This window comes from Dysidea avara, chromosome 7 (assembly GCF_963678975.1).
Source record: "Dysidea avara chromosome 7, odDysAvar1.4, whole genome shotgun sequence".
In the NCBI taxonomy this organism is placed as follows: domain Eukaryota; kingdom Metazoa; phylum Porifera; class Demospongiae; order Dictyoceratida; family Dysideidae; genus Dysidea; species Dysidea avara.
In genome coordinates this window covers 2,366,796-2,390,347 of record NC_089278.1, presented here as the reverse complement: position 1 = coordinate 2,390,347, position 23,552 = coordinate 2,366,796, and the positions used below count along the sequence as shown (strand labels likewise).

The window sequence follows — 23,552 nt, the reverse complement described above, 5'->3', positions numbered from 1 at the left end:
GAACGGCTATTTTACCGGTGCAAGTCCATCATTTATTGGACGAGAGAAAACCATCATTATTATAATGAGACACAAACATTACATCATACATTAAGGAATCCTAGGTCACATGCGACCACCAGACAGGGTTGGTTAAAAACACCTGGGTGGGCATGGCAAGGGAGTACAAAACATAAAGTAAGTATACATGCATGCATGTAACTAAAGAGTCAGTCTGGGGAGGTAGGAAACCACTCACGACAATCCCTAGCCATAAATATTCTTTGAGATGCTGTAATACACTTCTGCGAAGCAGAATCCAAAACTTTCCTTAGAGCTGCTTTTGGCACCAATATATCCTGGTGAACAAAATGTAACAGGTTCCATAAGTTCTTTACACAAGAAGGATGGTAGTGGCCTAGAACGCTGATTTCAAAAGTTTCGTAATAGTTAGAAACATTCAAACGATCTAATTCTGCTAACAGTTGCTGATACTCTACTTTGTTCTGCTTACGTAACCTGGCTGACTGAAGATGGTGTTCTGAATCCAATGGACAGGTCAACTCAAGTAAGGCAATAGAGTTGGTGGCAGTATTGTAAAATACAAGATCTGGATGATAAGAAGTCACCATCATCTCTGGTGGAATTGTGGCTGGAGGTGACACACTGGCTTGCAAGTTTGGGAGGTCAACAAAAACTTGGATAAATGGTAAATTTTCACAAGATCAATAAATTGGTATGCCAAACATTGCAATGCCAAGTTATGCCGGTAGGTGTAACTGTTCTGGTCCAAAGCCACTGGGCACCCACTATATAAGTCAAGCACACCAGGCGAACTAGGGTTGGTACGCATCCAATATGCCCCGAGCATTCAACTTTAGGACACGCGTCTAGTAGCGAGAATTCAACCTTTAAGTAGTTTGTTAGGGTAGGGTAGGGTTCAGCTTTTCGGGTTTCTTAGTCTTCACTCTTGTTATATATAGAAGTCACTGCAGTCGGATGTTTATAAGGTAGAAACTAAGGGAGGTGAATAGATGCAGCACCAGTGGTACAGTTGTTACGAGCATTGATTCTTAGGTTTTTGTCGAAGTTTTTTTTATGCACGTGACTGCCGGCACTATATAACTTGCCAAAAAATAAATAAATAAATATAATCAAATAATTAAAATTTGGTGCGACTACCTAAAAACTGATGAGGGCGGTGGTGGGAAACAATAATCATGGCCTTATTTTGCTGCATGGTGGTTTCACAGATTTATAAAGTTTATAAATGTGTGCTAAAGTCTCTAATCCGAACTGGCTGCGTATAATATACGCGTAAAGGTGTGCCAGACTAGCAACCATGTGTTACAGCCAGGTGGGCGTGGCTAAGCCAGTCTGTGTCACCCCCAAAGCACGTGGCTAGCTACCATGCATTGTAGTAGAGATTTCCAACTAAATAATTAACATTCCATACATTCATTGGTATGACAAATATTGTGCATTTTTTCAGGGTCATTCCCACCTCAATCAGTGGTTCCTATCAAAAGATATAAGGAAAAGAAGTTGACAGTGTGATGATTATTGTGTACCAACCACAATATTCAGAGTATCATAAATCTAGATAGGAAACTAATAACGACATGACATTTTCACCATATATCTATTTTATGAAGAACAGCATATGAACTAAGTAAAACCTCTCAAAAGTGACCACTTCTTTGTAGACTGACCACTCAGAATATTACATGAATAAGCAAGTGATTCACAGATAAAACTGTGTGTACTGTGTAATACTAAGTATACCCAGGTACCTAATGCATTTTCAGGGATAACTAACTAGAAAAATCAGTAATATTTTATAACATGGCAAGTACTAGCATCAGAAGTCACAATTAACACATACTTCGGAAACATGACAATCAGATAACACAATGTAAGAACAACATTATTTTTAAAATAGATTTCTTTGGACACTACTCAGCTTTATTTGTCACATTGTAAGCACTAAGGATGATAATTATTATATAACACAATGACATCACTTAGTCTCGCGTGGCCAGACCGCTTTTTCTCCCACGGCGCTTATCGATTGGAAATTATAAGCGCCTTTTTCGAGCAGGCGCTTATAATTTCCAATCGATAAGCGCCGTGGGAGAAAAAGCGGTCTGGCCACGCGAGACTAGACATCACTGTACTACAAAGAGAAATTATAAATAGTTTCTGATCAAAATTACAATTACTGAAGCTGCTATAAAATGGATCAAAACAGCAGTAAATACACCAGAATATAACAACAGGTAAGTGTGAAGCCATATAAGGTTGGTATCACATGCCAGTCTCCACTTTTGAAAAGATTATGCTCAACCTTGAACCTTATTTTGCAATTCCGCACTAGACAACAAACTGCTCACTTTCAAACTATACTTGCATAGATGCAGAGGGATGCCTTGAAGCCCAGGGTGATTGTAATGCTGAATTCTGAGTAGTGCTAGATGGCAATTTACCTTTAAAAGGGCCATATTTCCATCGTAATCCAACATCAATCGTCCTCCAATCAAAAAACGCATGGAAAAATCGAAATCAGCATATACGGTTTTCCCAGAACCACTTTCTTCGTCCTCATCAGCAGCAGATTCACGCGGAAACACTCGGAAACTTCGGCTATCACAGGTGCCACATTCTTCCAATTAGAATTACGTACGCAATTATTTGTATGGGCTCCCCTCCCTATGGGGATTTTAATCCAGTAAAGTGCATTACAAAGTACGAAGCATTGGCTACCATTTACTGGAACGGCAGCTTATGAAACAAAAATATGTGTGAAAAATTGGTAGGTTGGAAATCGCTAATTGTAGTTAATTGAACCCACAACGGTCATTGCTGACGATTAGTTGCTGCAGTGGGTGGGGCTGTTTGCATATTACAATGGCGTCATTGGTGTTTCTAGTATTTCTTATAGCCATGTCCTCCTCTGGTTATTGTAGCAAAGCATATTTCGAAGTGGACGTGAAAACGGCACTGTCTATTAACAATGTCACCACTATGGGGCACGTGTTTGGGCTAACGTGAGTACAATATTGTACACACCTGATTAAAGTCCTTTTGTTGCAGTGCTTATGGTGACGAAAGCTTTGCTGAGTTTGCAACTCCAGCTGGGATAGCCTACCTCCAACACTGGAACATTGACTTTATTGGTGGTGGTGTGGCAGTTGGTAGAGTGCTGCCTACTGTCAACAAAACTCTTTCAGTACAAGAACTGAAGGAATGGATGTCATCTGAAAAAGCTAGAGAATATTTTGAAGCTACAACTACTTATACGTTGTTAAAGTCACAGGCAATTACAAAGGCTGGAAGCCAGCTAATGTTGTTCTTGAGAGACACGTCATGTAAACCATATTGTGCATCAGTTGAGTGCTATGAAAACCTAACACCCAGCCCTCTTAACGGAACCTCAAAGGAGAATGAGTTTGATTGGTGGGCCACATTAATCACTGGTTTCTACAGGTTCTGTGCAGAGACTGACCCCACAGTAAACCTCATGCACATTTGGAATGAGCCAAACACAGTATGTCATTATGTGCTCCAAGTATTATGCCATCATCAATGATAGGTTTTGTACCGTGATCACAAGAATGGATCTTACTATGCTGACTTCTATGTAGCTGTTGCTGAGAGCATAAAGAAGGAGTTTCCTAATGTCATCATAGGTGGACCAGTATGTCGCTGTGTTGTCTGATAACTTCACTAATGGTTTACAATATAGGTTCTAGCAGATGATCCTGCAGGCCGTAATAAGCTAAAGTATGTGACGTATCAGCAGTTGTATATTTGACAAAGCTACTTTTCCATATGATGTCTTGATGTATTATGTTTTTAATAGCTCAACGTACTCAATGTGGAATAGCTATTCCAAGCCATTGATTGATGCTGCACTACCCAAGGGACTACTAGATTACTATGATTTCCATGCTTATGATGGCAATGGTTTTCCACAGGTGAGAATGCATGCTGTATCTGCACATCCTGGCATACTTATCATCGTATGTTCCTTAGTAACAAACAGTACTCAGCTGCCACATTTTCTGAAGTGGTAGATATAAGTGGCAATATGCATATTTCATGCAATCAAGCAGAGTCAGTATCCTATCCAGATAAACTGAGAAATCTAAAATTGACTGGTACTCATTGTTACAGTGACATGCATGGTATGAGCAAATGTCCAGTTCACTCCCTTTAAAGGTGGAGTTTCCATTGCATGGCTGATATAAGGTAACTGTTTTATTAAAGTAACATCTGACTGCTTTGTTAAAGTAGTTTCCCTTTGCATTTATCCCTTAATCAGAATTATGATCATAGTGAGAAATATCATTGCTTGACAGGCAGCTTGAGAAGTGTATTCAATGTTTTTTACCTGGGTATTGTTTTAAGCCATCTGTTGGAGGGCCTGGGGTCAACCTCTGCATGGTCGATCTGAGTCAAAGACAGTGTCAGGTGGGGAGTTTGGCTGGGGCGGCACTTCTGAGGGTACACCCTTAATTGTATTGAATCCATGACTAGCTACCTGAAATCTTTCATGTCAGATCTTGTACACGTCATTGCTGTGTATTTACCTTTTGTATTCCTTGCTATTCAGCCATTAATGGGAGGACTACACACAGTGGATGCATACACCTTTGTGGAGTATAACACTCACATGGCATCTGGCATAACAGAGTCCAATATGAAAATATTTAATATTAGTGAAGAGTATGTAAGAAGTAGCCATTACAACCTGAGGACATTTCTATTGATATTGAGTACTATGGCACTGCTGAAACATCCTGATAAGATCATTACAAGAATGTTGTTTGATTATAAAGTCAGTAAATTTTATGCACCTATGTAATAATATTTGTGCCAGTGTAGGCACCAGGGAAAGTGTGTAATTGTCCATTCAATGGTTATCCCAATAACACTAATGTGACTACACCTGAAATGGAGGCTTACTACTTACTTGGGAAACTACGAGATGGAACAAGACTATTTGTTGATGTACCTTCAGTAGATGTGTCTGAAGATTGTACATGTCAACCTGCTCAATCCATACAATATGGCAACAGTACAATTCTTGTAGAGGCTGCACTTACTAATGATAATCTCACTATTGTTATAGTGAACATGTGTGACTGTGAAGTAGAGTTGAGTGGACGGTAAATGAGATATAATTATATTGTTTAATGTGTTATGAGTGACTATAGGGTGACCGGAGTTGATCAAGTTGTGTCATCATGGGCAGCCATCTTGGATGTGCAGTCACTTCGAGAAACAGTTGCTCCACAACTACCAGACTTGTCTACATCTCTACCACCAATGAGTCTGGTTACTATCAGTTATACTCTTAACAAGTCACAACACTTCACTAGTACTAACACTGTTTCCTTTGTACAGTTTTATCCCACTAGCTCCAAACAGATAATGCTTCAAACAGACTTGTACATCAAATGTAACTATTCACTGTTAGTTTCCTATGATCTGAGTGACTCAAATGTACCGAATGTAAAAGAATCTTTACTGAGATTTGGTGTGTTAGGACCTGCTGAGAATTACACATGGAATATTACAATTAACTGTCCAGGGATTAGTGACAATGTTGATGTGAGCATTTTAAAATAGTGTAGGTAATTATTTGTTGTGGTGACATGTACAGGTTAGTGTGTATAGACCTGGAGCTTATACTGAGGTGAGACTACCTTGTGTACCAGACACTGATAGTGATGGAGTTACTACAGTGAAATACACAGTTGGTAAGGGTAGGCTGATAGTAATAATGTTTTATTACATGTTCTACCAACATTCAGTCACTTGTGATGAGAAGGATCATCTCACTAGTCCTGCAGCAGGACCAGAAGCATATTTTGAATTTTCAGTTCTCGTTATGAGATACTGAATTTTATATATAGCTATGATTCTGGCTCTATATCATCATCATCTTTGTAATTGTCACTGTCTGTTGCTTATTTTGTTGTATATGACTTATTGTTGTATGTTTGTTTTGTAATTTGGAAAACACTCTGTGCAGACTTGGAGTCATTGCTCAGTATTCTAAATGCACATTTTACCGCATAAAATTTCTCATCCCACTGCACATCAATGATTATATTTAACCATTGGTAGCTTTGTTGCAAATAGTTAGAGCAGGCTAATTATGAATTCATTATGTTCATATAAAAATTAAATCCACATCATGCATGCATGCTATATTTGAGATTGTGGATGAAAAACTAATTATAAGATCATGCATGTGGTGATGGTGGGAGGGGGGGAGAGAGAGAGAAGGCAACAGGAGGGCAAGAACTTTTTACTATTGAGGATTTCTCCTTGGAGGAATAGAACAGGTACATGCCTAATCTAGTCATAATTATTCAACAGGTGCTATACAAGCAACACTATAATTACTGTTATAATTTTTTAGCTACCATGTAGTTGTCTTAGCTATCTGTTTAGTGTAAAGGTTGTGTCAATGTGTAGATCTTCTTGTGATTTGGTAAAGCCATGTTGGAGTTATTATAGCTTGAGCACTTGCATTCTACAATGGCCCCATGACATAGCAGTGCACAGGGGTCAAGAATGACAAGTTTAATTTTAGCTCACATACGGTCTTTTAGTGTTTTACTGGATGCACTTTTAAAGTAGTTGACTACTCTATTAGAATATTTGAGTTTTGGCAAAAACATATGAAACTTGCATTGATTCGTAATTCGTATAGCCAGAATTTTGCTATAGCTAGCTATATGTACATTTGAACAATTCTATTTGCTATATTGAAATGCATAAATACATTGCTGTTCTGTTCTTTAAAGAGATCAGTGATAAAATATATAGGTGAGACCATCTGATTTTGTCATCTCTTTAAAGAACTTCAATAACAGAACAGTTATGTATGTGCATTTCGTTAGCAAATACAACTTTGCAAATATATACTAGCCACGCGGCGTGCGTTGGTATACGATTAAACTCGGATGCACGTGACTCGATTTTAAAAACTACCCAACATGAAGCCACTCCTTATTTTTCTGTCACTGTTTTCGCTTACAAGAGGCCAAGGTACGTGCACTGCAGACAACGAGCAAACGTCATGTGTGTGTTCCTTGAGCGATGGAAGGAAGATTGACTTGAGAAGCGTGGGGAAGCAGGACGGTGCCACTCCCGCGTAAGTCGTAAAACTTAGCAAGTAAACTCCCTGCCGACTTGGGCGTTGTTTAAACTGGTTGTATCTACACATTGTTTAATAAGGGACTAATGGAGCTAACGCAGCCAGACCCTACTATTCATTATAGCATTGTGTACTTCACACACTTGCAGGTTTTCCGTACAAGATGACAAACAAGAGTACACCTATACATACAATCCATGTTATTCATTCTCAAGTGGACCTTGCTCAAGTGTTGCAGTGAGTATAGCTATAGTGCTAGCTATGTAGAATGAACAATACAGCAATAGTTTCCTGGCTATCATCCGCTTATGTTGTAGGTTTGCCAAATTGATTCCAGTGGCAGTGGACGTGCAGTTGCAACTCAAGATGGCGTAACATTCACTACTGATGGGAATGGTAACGTTGTGATGGACTATGTTGGAGGATTAGATGGCAGGTAAGTCAAGTTTGCTCATTGTGTAATACATTGGTAATACTACATAGGACGGCAGCAGTCACATTAAAATGTGGTACAGGATCTTCTAAGCTATCATTTGATGGAGAACCACAAGAATTAGAATATGTTAGTTATAATTGTAGCAGCTAATATCTAAGTAACATATACATTATTAGGGGTGGACAATATCATACAGTCATCTCTCCTTAGGCATTCACATTAACTAGTCAGTGTGCTTGTCCTGGTACGTGTGATAAAGATGGTCCAAGTAATGGCGGAAACAATGGAGGCGGTGGTAGCAGTAAAAGTAGTGATCCTGGAGTGGTCGGAATTGTTCTGCTTTCTTTGTAAGTTATGTATAACCTCTTTCATATACTTGTTCCTAAATTGAAGTTGCTTTACAGCTAATATTAGTGCATGTTGCTGATTCATTTTTGAGTCCAAAGTCAGTATGAAAAAGTTAATGCACCAATACATGCACCAGCCTTATTATAATGTCTCTGGTGCACGTGGTTTGGGCGTAATACTTCACACGCTCGCGCACAAACGTATGCACATACATGTGTGCACACACTCATGCACACATAAATACAGAAAAGTAAACAAGCATATGCGTCACACACTGGGCTACCCATCAGGTACTATGAGTCAAAGCAGGCAAATTCTCCTGGGGTAGGAGAAACTCTGCAAGAAGCTGTGCCTTGTCTCATGGGCGAAGGTGTCGCGTGTGGGTACCTGAAGCACTACCTGGGCATCACTCATTACGTGGGACAGCGTGTGTATTGACACCCAGTTGTTATTGTTGCAGCTTCTTGAACAAGAAACACATTGCTCCTATCTACCCAGCTCCTGGTGTTAACAAAAGCCAATGCATACGCACCTACGCACACACAACATGTTATACTGTATGATATCGCACAATGTATTGCAGTGATTGAGCTGCACACATATCAGTGTACATACACATGATATTCTTGTAGGGCCTTTTTTGCTTTCATGGCCTACTTGATAACTGGTATGGTGATAATGAAGGTGAAATATGAAAAAACCGGTACTGATATTATCCCAAATAAACAATTTTGGCTTGCTCTGCCATTCCTTATAAAGGTGGGTGATTTGTGTTATTTGTATTTCACTTTTTACATTATGTATAGGATGGTGTCTTGTTTACTTTTTCACCATGCATTAATGCTATAAAGAACAAGAAAGGAGGATACTCAAACTTTTAGCCAACATCTGAATGTATGGCATATAAAAGTTGAATTGATTCAGTGTACACTTGTATATCTACAATAAGTTCATTACCTGAATCTCCAATACATGCTCTCTTACTACCATGACACTGTTAGCTTAATAATTGTTATTATGCAGACTCCACCATTATAAGAACATGAATCACTACCATCATAAGTTTATTAAAGTTCTCAAGTCCAGCTGAATTAATCCACTGAATTTTTTTAGTTATTATCAGGTGAGTCTGTGGTAAGCAATACCTTCCCAATCGATTATAGTATAACTAAAGACATCAATATTATGAATGCATAAAATAAGATTGCTGAGAATCCTTAGTCAACTTGTGGTCATGTGCAAAGCAAATGGTTGCTCTATTAGGGCAAAAATAAGACAGACCAAAATACTCTAATAGAGCAGTCACAATTACAGTTACTATAATGTACAAGCCCCTGACCTTGCACTCAAAACACATGGTTACTGTCATGTTACAACTGGACCCCAATAAATATGTCATCACTTCTACAAGTGGCCTCCACTGTCACGGCTTGTTGCCACAATAATACAGTGACGTTTTGTCACTACCACAGTACTAGCTAGTTAGCTAGGTCTTTTTCAGTCATTAGAAAATTGTAATTGGAACATGCATAATCAATTATCATAATGAAAATAATGAGCTGAAGTAACACAATTAGTAACGCACACAAACAATATGCCAAAATTTTGAAATTCTGAACAAACCATAAAAAAATTCACTAAGTCAGTAGTTTCATGTGTTCAATCAACTGCTGGCTGAAATTAGATCTCATGAGTATATCTCATCCAACATTCCACTGCAATTTAAATACAAACAAATTCAATATACCAAAATGATTTTTAATCTACCATATAGAAGCCAAACCGATTAAGTTAATAGGGTAAGGACATCAAACATCCTCAATTCGTTCAACCAAAACACCTTGGCAGCAATATCAAGTATTCAGACAAATTAGAGATAAATGTACTACACTTTCTAGAGCTCTTGAAAAATCTTCTTCCAGCCACCCCAACTGATTGTATAACTTTGCTAGCTTTTGCTAGCACTGCATTATCCATTCTTATGAGTGTAACAAAAACAAGTTATCCAGAGTCATCATGTCTGGTCATGCAATCACACAAACCAATACATCATAGGGATAAGATGCATGACCAACCTTATCTGGTCAGCTACTAAGCTCCTAAAATTATATTTAAACAGTGGAATTTAAAATTATAAATGAAGTAGGGATCCAAGCAATAAAACCAAGAGATATGAATGACGGCATTACAACTGGAAAATCCCTATTGCCACATAGCCCTGGGGGAAAATCCCTACATTGGCATGTCATATCAGTGCCAATGTATACCACAATGGCCAAAGGTTGCTTTGAAGAGTTTTTTAGGCTTATGTGTGTGCATGTGCTCGTGTGTGTTCAGGATGGCTCTGACTGTGTATGTGCATCCATAGGATATGATAAACACACATTTAACTAGTACACTAGCTGGTTTTGATCCACAATATACCAACCCTCATTGCTGTATCCTGAGAAACATGGCCTCTCTTATCAGCTTCTTCTTCAACCTTTCTCTTCTTTTCCTGTCTTATTTTGTATCCTTCAGCATCTTTAATGCCTCTGTTCTCCTCCTGTAAAAGCGGTAAAGGTGAGAAGGAATATACCATATATAGCTAATGGAAGAGTCATACCATAACAAATAATGAGAGAAGAAATTGGTAAAGGGAATTGTTTGATGAATATAATAAATCTGGTAAAAATATTTTGTTAGATAGTGAACCACACGGGTTCTCCCAAAAGAATTTACACACGATCCAATGAAACAAGAAGACTACCTTGGTAAAGTGGCCATGTCAAGTAGGCTCCAAGCATAGTTGAGGTGCACTTCATGAATAAGTAATACCATAGATAATAGAGTAAAGGGATAGGAAACGCAATAACGTGACGTCACAAAATACGTACATTTCTATTGGAATTCCGTGTAGTACGTCACGAACATACTCGTTACGCTTGCTGCGCTTGTATCAAAGAGAAACAAATTGTTGTAACGACAGAATTTTGTAACCAACGACTGTGAAACTTCGCTACAGTGAACTCAAGTAAGTAATCGAGGGAAATAGGATGGTACCAACCCTCAAGGAAGTTATACGCAAAAGTAAAGGAGATTGAAAGTGAAAAAACGGCCCAAAAATTACTTTAAACCACTTTACTTTATTCGTAAATATATTCTATCCTTTTAACTGTGATAGACCTATTCCTTACCATTTAACAGAGGGAACCAGAGGAAATATCGGAGCAAAACAGGAACTGTTGCTTGAAGAAACTACTAAGTATCTTCCATTTTTAACCAAAAGTTTAAACCACCTTGCAGTACAACGCGACGGTAAAAGACTGTGTTGGTGACACGCCTAGCTTACCACAAGATTCGAAAGTGGAACCGGCTATAAAAGAAGCGGTATGGACGAGGCGTGAAGGTACGATGAGCGAAAGTGTGACAGCGTGTAACAATCACGGTTAATGCGATACGCTTTGTTACAAAATCTACGGTCTGAATTCTCTCGCCAAAATCTCTCACATAGGCCTAAATACTTACTGTAGTCTGTTGGATTACTATTTACGCTGCTTAGAACACTAATTATCACAAAACTGTCTTGTCCTTTCAAGTCACGCGTAACGGAAATCGCTTGCGTTTCCTATCCCTTTACTCTATTATCTATGGTAATACATGGTAAGTTGTCACCTCACAGATGACTTTACTATGCTGTAATATCATTGCTTGGATCCCTACTTTGAAATATTTAGCATACTTTGTTATAGGATACAGCTATAAACCTGTGACTGTTCTATTAAGGGTGACTGCTGTATTAGAGTATCTCTAGTCGGCCTCTTGCCTACCAAGTGGTGTGGTCACTGTTCCTTATTTTCACCATGTAATCATTATAAATACAGCTAGACCAATTAGGGGGCATCGTGCTCAAGTTAAGAGATGTGATCTTTGTGCTCAATTGTCAACCAAGATCTTTAATGGATATGTTCTCAAACCTATCATGAAGTTACAGGTAGTCTATCTACCATATAGTTTTGTTACTTGAAGAAGACAACAACCAGCTTGATTGGAGATAAAAGGAAAGACAAGGCACGGAGGGCTCACACTTGTCAAGGCAGGCAGGCAGGCAGGCAGGCAGGCAGGCAGGCAGGCAGGCAGGCAGGCAGGCAGGCAGGCAGGCAGGCAGGCAGGCAGGCAGGCAGGCAGGCAGGCAGGCAAACCAAAATTTTGAGTTTCGGCGACTTTGTAGCCAGCCTTCTTAGTGATTTGATTTACAAATCTAACATCAAAATACGTCTGTACATGATTGATAACAGCAATACTGAAATCAGAAGTAGTGGGATGAAAAACAGTTAATCAAGTTTGCCTGGCCTTAGGGTTGATCCCTACTAAAACAGTACTACTGTACTATTTCATTAACAAGGTTTTACAGCACTTAATCAGGAGAACAAACTCTTAACAATATAATTATGAACAACTCACAAACATTTTTTGCCCTTGAGGAAAATATCATATCAGGTACCATAGCAGACCCATAGCTGTTTGAGAGTAATATCATATTGGAAATTTGCACAGGAAAAGATATTCAACAGGTCAACTGATTGTGTGATTTCCTTGCTTTATAGTACTATCAGAGAATAGGGTGACCAGTGGATGGAACTCACGGAAGATTAAAAAATACTGTTGGGTTTCTGCATTACAGGATAGCAACAAAATTACCAATTTTGTACTCTGTAGAGCAAAACAGTATTGTCTCAACCCGATATAGTACATTTGTGGCACACGAAAACTGCATGTCCAAGAAACCTTGTGATCGTCATTTTAAATATATGATGATATCACTGAGAAGCTGCCATGGAAGTACTGTGGACAATGTCAGAATTACTAGTAAACCAAACGGAAAAAAAAAAGAAACTATTTGCTATTACTGTTAAGAGGTCCATCTATTGAACTCGATGAATTCCTGATAAACAAAACAGGTTTAGGAAACTAACAATCCCATCCCCTGGTCAGGAAGACCCTCAAATGGAGTTGAACATGTTCAGTACACATTATGTACATACATCATCACGTCTCTTCATTGCAGCTTGTAATTGTTGTTCTCTTCTTGCTTCCTGTAAATAAATACACAAAATCAATAAGACTCAAGTACCAATTTTATTTTAACTTTGATAGAAGAGGAAAAATTAGAAGTTAATTTATTATTACACATGAAGGACTAGAGTTAAGACATTCCATTGTCATCATTTATATACTAGGACTTGTGAGAAGTCCATTATTCAGAGTCAAACCCTTTCAACTTGACTGATTGCTGGGAGGGTCCTCTGGAAACATACATGCATCATGAAGTCTATCTTGATGTACTGCTCATAACACGTAGCTAGTAACCGCACAACATGTGGTGTCTGGCTACCAACATCTATCTAGTCTCGTGCACAGATTATTTGTTTCCTTTCGTGAATTTAAACAAACAGGGAAAAAAAAAGTCTTGATTAATCCCGCCAACTAGACTAATTTTTCTTTTCTTTTGTCGTTTTTTAGAAGAGACAAAGGCAGCCTGGTTGGGAAAATACAACCTGTCCTGGTCTGAGCACAAGACAAAGACCTTCGTGCGCGAGGGAAACTAGCCACTTACCAAATCTTCAGCGGTCGAAGCATCAGGTTCAACTCCAAAACAATTTCCCATTTCACTGGGTTGCAGCTTGGCTACCAAACGCTCGTCAGCTGTAATTACGGACCACAATCGAATGCTTCAACTTAGATAGCATCGTTTGCGCATGCGCTTATGGCAAAAAAGGGGACAGTACCTACCGTGACGATATTCCGGATATAAACACAGACGCTACGAAAGGATCAGTCGACTGCGATGGTTAAATTATCCTTTGTTTTATGTGTAGCGTGTGTCGTTTACAGCTATGAGCAACTCAAAGCCTTTGGTGGAGGAGACACTCAGAATTCACCAATGGGTGTTTGAGAAAGACACGGCCGACTGTAAAGTGATCCTCGAGCATCTCAGGATGAACAACCTTATTACGAAAAGTCAGCTAGAGCAAATAGATGGCAGGAGGACGAAGACAGAAAGAAATCGGTAAGTACAAGTGTACAACTCGAGGTACGCTCAAGATCCAAGTGTCCGTGTGTGCCTCCAGCAGTTGATCTTGCTGTTGCTGAGGGGCACCTGCCTGCCCATTGAACCCTGGGCATGCTGTAGGTTCTGTGTAGGTTCTTTTCTGTAGGTTATAATTAAGTTTTCAAATATTTTCTTAGCATTCTACAAAAAAAAAAAAAAAAAAAAATGCAGATGGTCAGCTGAGCCCTACTCCAAGTGCTAGTCTCGCCCCAGACCGCAATTGCCTGCATAAATATTTTGCGGTTTTAATGTCAAAACAGTCGCTATAGTTAGGGATTAAATTTGTCACATGTGTGGCTTCTGTGGTGTGATAATTCTTCGTGGTGTGACATTGATGGAGTGACATATGGGGTGACTGATATTCCATAAAAGGGTTGTCATGCTATATGTGAGGTGATATTCTGGCTATTGTGGTTGTTTCAGTTGTATCAGTTATATCAAGGATTTTAAAAAAAGTTTAATATCATTTTTACATCCAAATAAGTAAACTCCTCCCCTTGTATAAGTAAGCAAATAAATAGGATTCCCCTTTGAAGTCAGCTATTTAGCATACTTTTCCTCGCTACAACACTTGTAAGACTTATAACTTATACTTGATTACTTGTCTGAAACTAACTTTCTTAATGAAGGTTCAGTTCCAAGTGCAATGTGGCACTGCCACAACGAACTTTGGCTTAAATTTTGTTTTCTGATGTAATTGTGGAAAAGGCTCATTATAAACGCTTACAAGATAGTCCCGTTTCACTTTACCCAAAGATTTTTGCTTATGCTCCGGTAAACACCTCGTACAAGCTCTGCCTTGTGTGTTCACCCTCCAGTGCCTAACTGGTAAAGTTGATAAATGAGTGCTAGCTAACTTTTTATCATTTGGGAATAAGGGTTAAGTCAGGAGTCTTCTTGGTAATAAACTGCTATTGTGCATGTTCATAACTGACTTTACAGTACATTACATTGGTAAACTTTGTCTATGGTGAGGTGAATTATGCTAAAAGAGCTGACTTCAATGGGGAATCCTAATTATTTGCTTACTTAAGGGGTGCTTATGTGGAAGAAGAAACTGATATTGAACTTCCATTCCACCATTCTAGTATTCCACCATTCCAGTATTCCACCATTTCAGCAGTCCATTCCGATGTTTATACAATCCCAATAGGTATCTGGGGGTATTAAACTAGGGAAGCAAATACCAGCTGTATACCGTCCATGTCTCCAGGTGGGACTTTAGTAACTAGCCCACACCTTCTATGAAATATCAATAACTAAAAAAGTACTTCTACAGACCTCCTCCTATAATGCAAGGATTTGCCTGTGCTGATTATAGCACCTGAACAGGTGCCCCAGTGCCAGTCTATCTGGTAGACTGTGCAAACAAGTAGTATAGCCAAAGGCTTTGCTTGTGTGTGTGAGTGCACGTGTGTGTGTGTGGAGCTAAGATTGTACCAGGTCCAGTTCTTTGAAACCAGGACCCTGCTATTGTCAACAGACAGGCTGATAAGGTGTGTGTGTGTGTTTGTGTGTGGCATTGGATGTAAAGTTTGTGACTTGGCTAATGGATAGTTTATGAGTTTCATAGTGTGTCTAAAATACTAAAGGGTCATTCCATACCAAATCAACAAAAAAAAATCCGGCCCCCTTTCAATTTTCATGAAATTTGGCACAAACATGGACCCTATCAAGAAACTTTCTCACACCAAAATTTAGCTCATTTCATTGGTCTCCCTTTAAGTTATGACCACTCAAAGTTTCTGCTGAAAATTTTATTTTGCTTACATGTCTTCAATAAAATGGCCGTAACTTTGCTTGTGATTGATGTAGAAATTTCTAGTTTAGATTTTTGAAATCTTTATTAAATTCTCTTTCAAGTGATATATAATATTTTATAATTGCTCAAAGGAAAAGATCAAACCACAAAAATGTAGCTTTTTCCTTTGATCTTCATTTTCAAAAATATGTATTCTTTAATTAAATTTATTTTTGGTTTACATGTTGCTCTAATACTTATCATTCATCACTGTGAGTTTAAAGTTGGGACCAATAGTAGATCATGAGTTATAAGTGTTAATGTGTAGCCTTGTAATCACTGCTGTTTGTAGGGTATTTTTACAGTGTAATTTCTAATACCAATTGCAAGTAGCCTTATATCGGTATGTTAAATATCATTATTTTATGCATTAAAATAGTATTGACAAGGACTCACTACAGTGAAACCATATTAACAGAGCCACTTTTAAAGCTAAGAAAGTTGGAGCAATAATAAGGCTGCCTAATAAAGGAATCACTGATTATGTTTTTCTTGTAAGTTCAGTGTCCTATAAAATAGAGGTGGTCACTATAACAAGGTGGTCTTATTATAGGGGTAGCTATATTTATAAGGGATTTACTGTACAACGAATGATATTCCAATCTATTCTTTCAATTTTACTTACTGTATAATAATAATACTCAGCCACAGATTATGATGATAGTTTCCAATCTTATATGTGTGTATAATGGATGCAAACAACAGTTATTCATACATATGTACATGTAAAGTGGAATTGAAATGCCATGTCTTAGTGATATCCAAAGCTGCTTGGTATTAATACCTAGATAGCTGCTTCATATAGTTGCACTAGAGTAGAAATATCCTATTTTAAGTTGGCTCTTATAAAAAGGTGGCCTTTAAGGTAGCCGCTAAGGTATATTACACTGTATATCACTTTTGAATCATACTTTGAAAGAGCAAGCCTACTACTGACGCCAACTTTATATATTTGCAGGGCCACCCACAGGGGGGGGCAACTGGGGCATTTTGCCCCGGGCCCCAGCCTGAAAGGGGCCCCAGGAGGCCCCATGAAGGGCCCCCTGAATACCTGTTTAAAAGATCGATATACTCTAATAGAGCAGTCAGATCTAAATACTCTAATAGAGCAGTCACAGTATTCTTCAGAGGAGCAGTGTAGCAAGCTTATAGATAAGGAGATATGGTTGGTACTGGGTAATTATTGTCATTGTCAGCAGGTTGTGACCTTTTTTTTTTTTTTTTTTTTTTTTTGGTCTTCACCTTACAACTTGGGTGAAGGGCCCCACTTTAACTCTTTGCCCTGGGCCCCTTAATTTCTCTGGGCGGCCCTGTATATTTGTACCTATAAACAATGCCTTTGCTGGAAAAATGTACACTTTTAAAACCACTTACTCGTCAGAAATTTGATGGAATAGAGTGGAAAGTTACCACCTGTATAGAAAGGCCACCACTCCATAAGGGCCAATTTTAAATTGTTGCTATACACTTATGCAAATGTATTAAGCAACTACCTGCACATTAAGGTCCAGAAATTTTGGCCCTAAGGTACCTGACTTTAACTCCATACATCAACTGTATCATGATAAAAATAGCAATGTATATAGTTCTTCTATAATTAGAATCATAGAAATGTTCCTTAGAAATTACATTGTAGAAAGGTTCACTACAGCAATTACACACTGATACATATCTATAGCTTTATATTAAGTGAAATACATTAACAATCAATTAAAGAAAGGGTCAAGGCAATTAACTTCAAAGTTAAATCAGAGCATTATAGTAAAACTTGAGACTGAAAGTGGTGCATATTGCATGACAGTCTCTACAATCATTCACATGTACCTTTGATATGCAATGAAATCTGATGCATTGATATCAGTACACAATTGAATTTTTGAAGGTATAAGTTGAAAAGACTGTTAATACTGTATCAGTCATTCATTACTACTTTTTAGAAAATCTCTAGTAGATTACAATATTAAAACATTCATGTCTGTGTTAAGAACAAAGAATGCAGCTACATAACATCATGTTTTATTTGTAAGTGTTTCAAATTACAGTGGAACTTGTCTTAGTGGCCACCTGCAACAAAAGGCCACCTTTCTATTAAGGGCCAACTTTAAATTGTTCTAGTAAGACATTTATACACATCAAACTATATAAATAGCCACCTGAATATTAAGGCCAAAAAAATTGGCCCTGACTGGCTTAGATAGTTTTCACCATAGCTACATTTGTGTATCAAAATACGCACTTGAATATCAACAATCAGCATTAAATGCTAACAGTAGCAGTAGCAGTAGCAGTTACTGTAGCTAGTGAAAATGTCATCAAGTTCAATATTTCACTACTGTATAATAGACTTGGCGTCATAATCAGAAACAATATGTACGAGCTTGATCATTGGTAAATTACTTGAATACGTGTATTTAAGTATAAGCTTTTACTGGGTTTTCTTACAAAACATAAACAAATTAACATTACTTACAAACCAACAATGTATTAATGATTGTGACATTGTATTATATAAAGTTACTTGCAATTGGTATTGCATCTTTGCATACTTGAACCATACAAACAACAGTAATTACAAGGCTACACATTAACACTTATAACTCATGATCTACTATTGGTCCCAACTGTAAACTCACAGTGATGAATGATAGGTATTAGCAAGAGTACATAATAATAGAAGAGGGAGGAGAGTGTCTAACTGCTATAGATTCGCCAAACGCACAGCGCTCAGACGTTACGCAATCATCTATAGCCACCAAAGGTGACAAACGGCGCTGCTATCTCGATTATAGGCGCTGCCCTCTGAAGTAGGCTTCAGCATTATACTGCTTCAATCAACAGATATTAACAGTCTTCTGTTCACAAAAAGGTATTGATATATGGCTAGCTGTTCTATGGATTGAAGTAGGAAGGTTTGAGCGCTGTGTGTTTGTACAGCCTATATTGAGAGTTAGACACTCTCCTCCCTCTTCTATTATTATGTACTCTTGGTATTAGAGCAACATGTAAACCAAAAATAAATTTAATTAAAGAATACATATTTTTGAAAATGAAGATCAAAGGAAAAAGCTACATTTTTGTGGTTTGACCTTTTCCTTTGAGCAATTATAAAATATTATATATCACTTGAAAGAGAATTTAATAAGGATTTCAAAACTCTAACCCAAAAGGTTCTATGTGAATCACAAGCAAAGTTATGGCCATTTTATTGAAGACGTATAAGCTTCATAAAATTTTCAGCAGAAACTTTGAGTGGTCATAACTTAAAGGGAGACCAATAAAATGAGCCAAATTTTGGTGTGAGAAAGTTTCTTGATAGGGTCCATGTTTGTGCCAAATTTCACGAAAATCGAAAGGGGGCCGGATTTTTTTTGTTGACTTGGTATGGAATGACCCTAAATTAAAAATGAAGTATAGATCCATGTATTTTAAAAGCAGCGTAACAAGAAATATGGATGATTTTACAACATAGCCATGAGAGAAACTCCCTAGGCATTGATAAAGATATTGTATGACATGCCAGTGTATGAGATTTTCCCACATAGAAGGTATGCTGTGATTACCATGATGTTTCTTGTTTCACTACTATATAGTCAAACTATTCATACTGTAAGTTTATTAAATTTTGTGGGTATGATTTTGATGGTTTAATCTTGACAAGCCACTTTATTTTCTCGAGGAGCCGCGGGGAGCAAAATTCGTGCTTTAAGGTCACTACAGCTTAACAGCTTTGGCTACTCCATTTACGCTTGTGTAGACTACTTATCTGGGACTAAGCAAACCATTTTGTGGGGTTGACTCGCCACAAAAGATCCTTGCCTGCTGGAATCAGAGGAAACGGGTCTTAGATACTTGAACAAGGCCATCAGTATCTATTTACATGGTGAACAAGTGCACGTGTCGTTGTCAGGTCGTACGTCACGCATTCGGCATTACATAGATAGAATTAATATATTATGCGCGTTAATAGTATAAGGAGAGTGCATTGGTGGTGACGGTTAATAGGTCTGCTTGAGCTGAGACGTGAGTTTCTAAATGGAGTAATTTTTGTAGATCAGCTACAAACCACAAAATCTGCAAAAAAATTATACACTACGAAAATTTCTACGCTTATGGTATGCTTGTTTCATTCCATGTACGCATGTCAAAACCCTCAGTAAGTAATACCTTGTCATTGGTCCTACATTGTTATCCAGTGTCCGCTATCGAAGTTCACATGACCTAATTTAAGTACACCTGTGAAGCATGCCAGCAATTTTCCGCACATGTATACCCACATGGCACAATGGGCACTTATGCTTTGCCTGATATATACACACTTGGCCTTCATGTTTGTGTGTATATATTAGGCAAAGCACTCCTGCTTTAGTATGTTGATATGTTTATGTGTGGGTAAGGTTTCTCATGACAATGAAAATTGGAGATAAAAAGTAATGGGAAGGTGACGTTTGTTCGAACACCAAAAGGTTTGTGTCATGCTGAACTTAGCCTCTAGCCTGTGATCAGGCAGACAGATCAAAAATTTTGTTTTGAAGTTTTTTATTTGTGCTGCTGTATTTCTTTTCTTATGTTAAACACTGACTTGACATTTTATGACTCTTTCATGAAGGTAAATAATTTCTATGATTTTTATTTTTATTATACTATAGTAAAAATCAAAATGTACTGTAAAATATCCAGCCAGCAAAACTAAAAGATTTCTCTGTTATTACCTCTTTGTACTAATTGCAATGAATTGTGAGCATCAGGTGTGATCTTTTTCTTCAACTAGGAAATTGATTGAGATACTGAAACAAACAGTTCATGATCAAAGTACTTTACTGAAATTGTGTGGAATATTAGAAAGCAGACCATACTATCTACAACTGTCAGAAAGTTTGAAAATATTTTACGTTCTCTACCTATGCCAAAGAGATATCTCAAAGCTGTTGAATTTTGAAGATTTTTTAGAACAGCTTCAGCAAAAAGCTGAGCTCACGCCTAGCCTTGAGGATGCAATCAAAGCAAGGAAAAGTAATATATTTCTGTCTAAGCTGCCTTTCTTTCAGCTTCGATGTTTGTCTTATCTCAAAGAGAATCCAGAACATAATGCAGCTCTGTTGCAAAAGATAGATGGAATATTGCGTGAGCTTCAATGCTACTCTGACCAAAACCCTCCTACCCTCTCACCAGCTTTAGATTTATACAAAAGTAATCTTTGTGCTTTGTACGATAACAAGAAGTGGATTGGTACTGATGATTGGGGAGTTACTGACAGCTGCTTAAAACTGATGGAGCTAGATTTTAATCTTGCTGCAGTTAAATCCGATGATGATGAAAGAGCAGTGGCAAGTCTTAGGTTCACCAAGTGCAAAACTCTTTTTACACCCACTCAACCTGTTGGTGTTGACCAGAGAGGGCTTTCACTGACATTGATATCAGAAGAAGACACTTTCTCACCTGAGACAATGGGTAAGAATATATTATTACAAGGTGCCCCTGGAAGTGGAAAGACAACATTTGCTGCAAAGATCTGTCAAAAGTGGTCCAAAGGAATGCTGCCACAATTTAAGCTGACCATCTTGTTGAGATTGAAAGATTCCAAGGTGGCAACTATCAAAAGTCTCAAAGAATTATTTAGTCAACATTTGGGAGCAGAAGCAGAAGCGGCTGTGAGAGACATAGAACATGTTCAGGGCAAAGGAGTTCTTGTCATCCTGGATGGATGGGATGAGCTTAGTGTAGACCAACAAAGAAACTCACTCTTTGCTGATATTCTTTCAGCACAGCGTCTGCCTGAAGCTACAGTAGTGGTCACTGCACGGCCTTTTGTATCTGTAGTCCTGAAACGACATCATGATTTTGCTAAAATCATTGAAGTACTTACCTTGACAGAGACACAAGCTGAGCGATGTGTTATTCAATGTTTTCCAGGTGACAACGGACAGCATTTTTCAAGAGAACTGTCTAAGCACGCACAATTTAAAAAAGCAATATTTCTTCCTCTAATATTATCTGCATTGATTTGTATTTACAAAAGGGGAGGCCAGACAATTCCCATCTCTTTGACGGAAGTCTATAGCAAGTTGTTATTGTTGATCTTCAATCGCTACACAGACAAGCCTTTGCAAGACTTGGAAACCTTACCGGATCTCTTAAAACCTTTGTCTAAGCTGGCATACGCTGGTATGCTTAAGGAAAAGATGACCTATTCTGAAAAGGAGGTGATGGAAGTTTACCATCAAGACAAAAAGCCACCATCTAACTTTCACTGGTTTGGTTTGCTGCAAAAAGAATATGACCCAATTACAGGAACACCTAAGAGTTACCAGTTTCTACATGGTATCATTCAAGAATTTCTTGCTGCTCATTACCTAGCCAATGAGGTGAGTGAGAAACAGCAGGAAGAGGAACTCAAAAAAGTCATCAGTAAAGGATCACATGAAATGCTATGGGTATTTTATGCTGGTCTAACAAAATTTGGAAAGATTGACATCAGCAAAATTGTTCCAAAGCTGACGACAAAATGCCGGTTATTGTCTATGGCAACTCGTGGCTTCTATAATCTGATGAGTATGGCTATACTGAAGAACAGCGGAACAAAGGAGTACACCCGAAGAATATTCTCTGCACAAGAATATGGCAGCCAGATTTATGATCAAATTTCAAAGGAATGCTTGCTAGTTTTAATGGTCTGCTGTGTTGAAGCACAGAATGAAGTGGCATGTAGTGCCCTATTCAATAGTAATTTGTTTTTGTCCAGCTCTTGTTATGCTGACATTCCTGACACAGCAGTTACTGATCACTTGTTATCTTCACTCTCTTACTGCATCATCCACTCTGGTAAGAGATGGATTATCCAGTGTAACTCACTACCCAACGATGGTGTTAAACATATGACAATGCAACTGAATGAATCAAAAGAAAGTGACGGAAGTATTATTGTTCTACAAACGAAGGTTTCTCCCCGTCAGGTTGATGGAGTTCTGCTACTCCTGCGGTCTCAGTTGACGAGCCAACTCAGATCACTAGACTTGTCACATAGTGTGGAATGTGATGCTGCTTGTCTTCAGAAGCTGATTCCTGTCTTGCGATGTTTGGTGCTGTTGGATTTGAGTGACTGCAATATTTCGAGCGATGCTGTACCGCACCTTGCTGAGCTGTTACATTCCAACACTACTTTGGAATATGTTGTGCTTACAGAGAACAAACTTTCATCTGCTGATGTTGTTCTCTTGCTTGATGCTCTGAAAACCAATGATGTGTTGATTGTTCTGGCTATTGATTATCCGCTACAAAAATCTGTGCTAGTCAAAGATGCTCTGCAACAAATTAATTCCAACCGCAAAGCAAAGCCTCTGGGATTTGAATTTACAGAAGTATTGCGTTTTTCTGTTGTGTGGAACAAAATAACGTCTGCAGCATACACCGTGGCTAAGTGCATTGTTTGAACAGTGAGTTTTTAACCTTATTATTTATCACATTATATCTGTTGATGACCTGACAAGATTCACATATTGTCTTTGTATAATTTCCAAACCACTCATACATAATACCTGTACATACGTTACTTCTATTTGTGTACATTTGTTTTTGTGAAGCATTTATTGTGGTGTCTTATGCTGACATTATGTTTTAAATATTTGTGCTGTAGCTCTATAGCTAGTATTGGTATATAGTTATATCGACTTAATATCATATTTACTGAGTTTCTAGATTTAGCAATGCATCATGCACTACATAAAGC

At 38.1% G+C, this 23,552-nt stretch overlaps 4 protein-coding genes across 8 annotated transcripts; 3 read left to right on the top strand and 1 right to left on the bottom strand.

Annotated features, from left to right (window-relative positions):
* Positions 1–2,102: 2,102 nt before the first annotated feature.
* Positions 2,103–6,026, top strand: LOC136260176 (uncharacterized). 5 transcript variants are annotated; one of them, XM_066053805.1, is made up of 11 exons: positions 2,103–2,258; positions 2,946–3,026; positions 3,073–3,526; positions 3,572–3,676; positions 3,725–3,762; positions 3,842–3,956; positions 4,595–4,819; positions 4,867–5,150; positions 5,199–5,595; positions 5,648–5,744; positions 5,799–6,026. In XM_066053805.1, the coding sequence occupies exons 2-11, from the start codon at positions 3,004–3,006 to the stop codon at positions 5,885–5,887; spliced, it is 1,827 nt and encodes a 608-aa protein (XP_065909877.1). In that variant the 5' UTR covers positions 2,103–2,258; positions 2,946–3,003; the 3' UTR covers positions 5,888–6,026. The 5 variants fall into 5 exon arrangements, with proteins under 5 accessions (XP_065909877.1, XP_065909878.1, XP_065909882.1 ...); XM_066053806.1 differs by having other exon boundaries at positions 2,103–2,791; XM_066053810.1 differs by lacking the exon at positions 2,946–3,026 and having other exon boundaries at positions 3,466–3,526.
* Positions 6,027–6,964: 938 nt separating this feature from the next.
* LOC136260784 (uncharacterized) lies at positions 6,965–8,908 on the top strand. The gene is made up of 7 exons (XM_066054649.1): positions 6,965–7,150; positions 7,303–7,390; positions 7,471–7,589; positions 7,637–7,715; positions 7,800–7,936; positions 8,570–8,696; positions 8,744–8,908. The coding sequence occupies exons 1-7, from the start codon at positions 6,993–6,995 to the stop codon at positions 8,816–8,818; spliced, it is 783 nt and encodes a 260-aa protein (XP_065910721.1). The 5' UTR covers positions 6,965–6,992; the 3' UTR covers positions 8,819–8,908.
* Positions 8,909–9,483: 575 nt separating this feature from the next.
* On the bottom strand, positions 9,484–13,670 carry LOC136261789 (small VCP/p97-interacting protein-like). The gene is made up of 4 exons (XM_066055851.1): positions 13,534–13,670; positions 12,962–13,012; positions 10,366–10,482; positions 9,484–9,652 (listed from the first exon to the last, which is right to left on the bottom strand). Exons 1-4 carry the CDS (start codon positions 13,582–13,584, stop codon positions 9,638–9,640), a joined length of 234 nt encoding a protein of 77 aa, XP_065911923.1. The 5' UTR covers positions 13,585–13,670; the 3' UTR covers positions 9,484–9,637.
* A 37-nt stretch (positions 13,671–13,707) lies between these two features.
* On the top strand, positions 13,708–23,471 carry LOC136261363 (NACHT, LRR and PYD domains-containing protein 1-like). The gene is made up of 2 exons (XM_066055354.1): positions 13,708–13,986; positions 20,598–23,471. Exons 1-2 carry the CDS (start codon positions 13,814–13,816, stop codon positions 23,254–23,256), a joined length of 2,832 nt encoding a protein of 943 aa, XP_065911426.1. The 5' UTR covers positions 13,708–13,813; the 3' UTR covers positions 23,257–23,471.
* Positions 23,472–23,552: the final 81 nt, after the last annotated feature.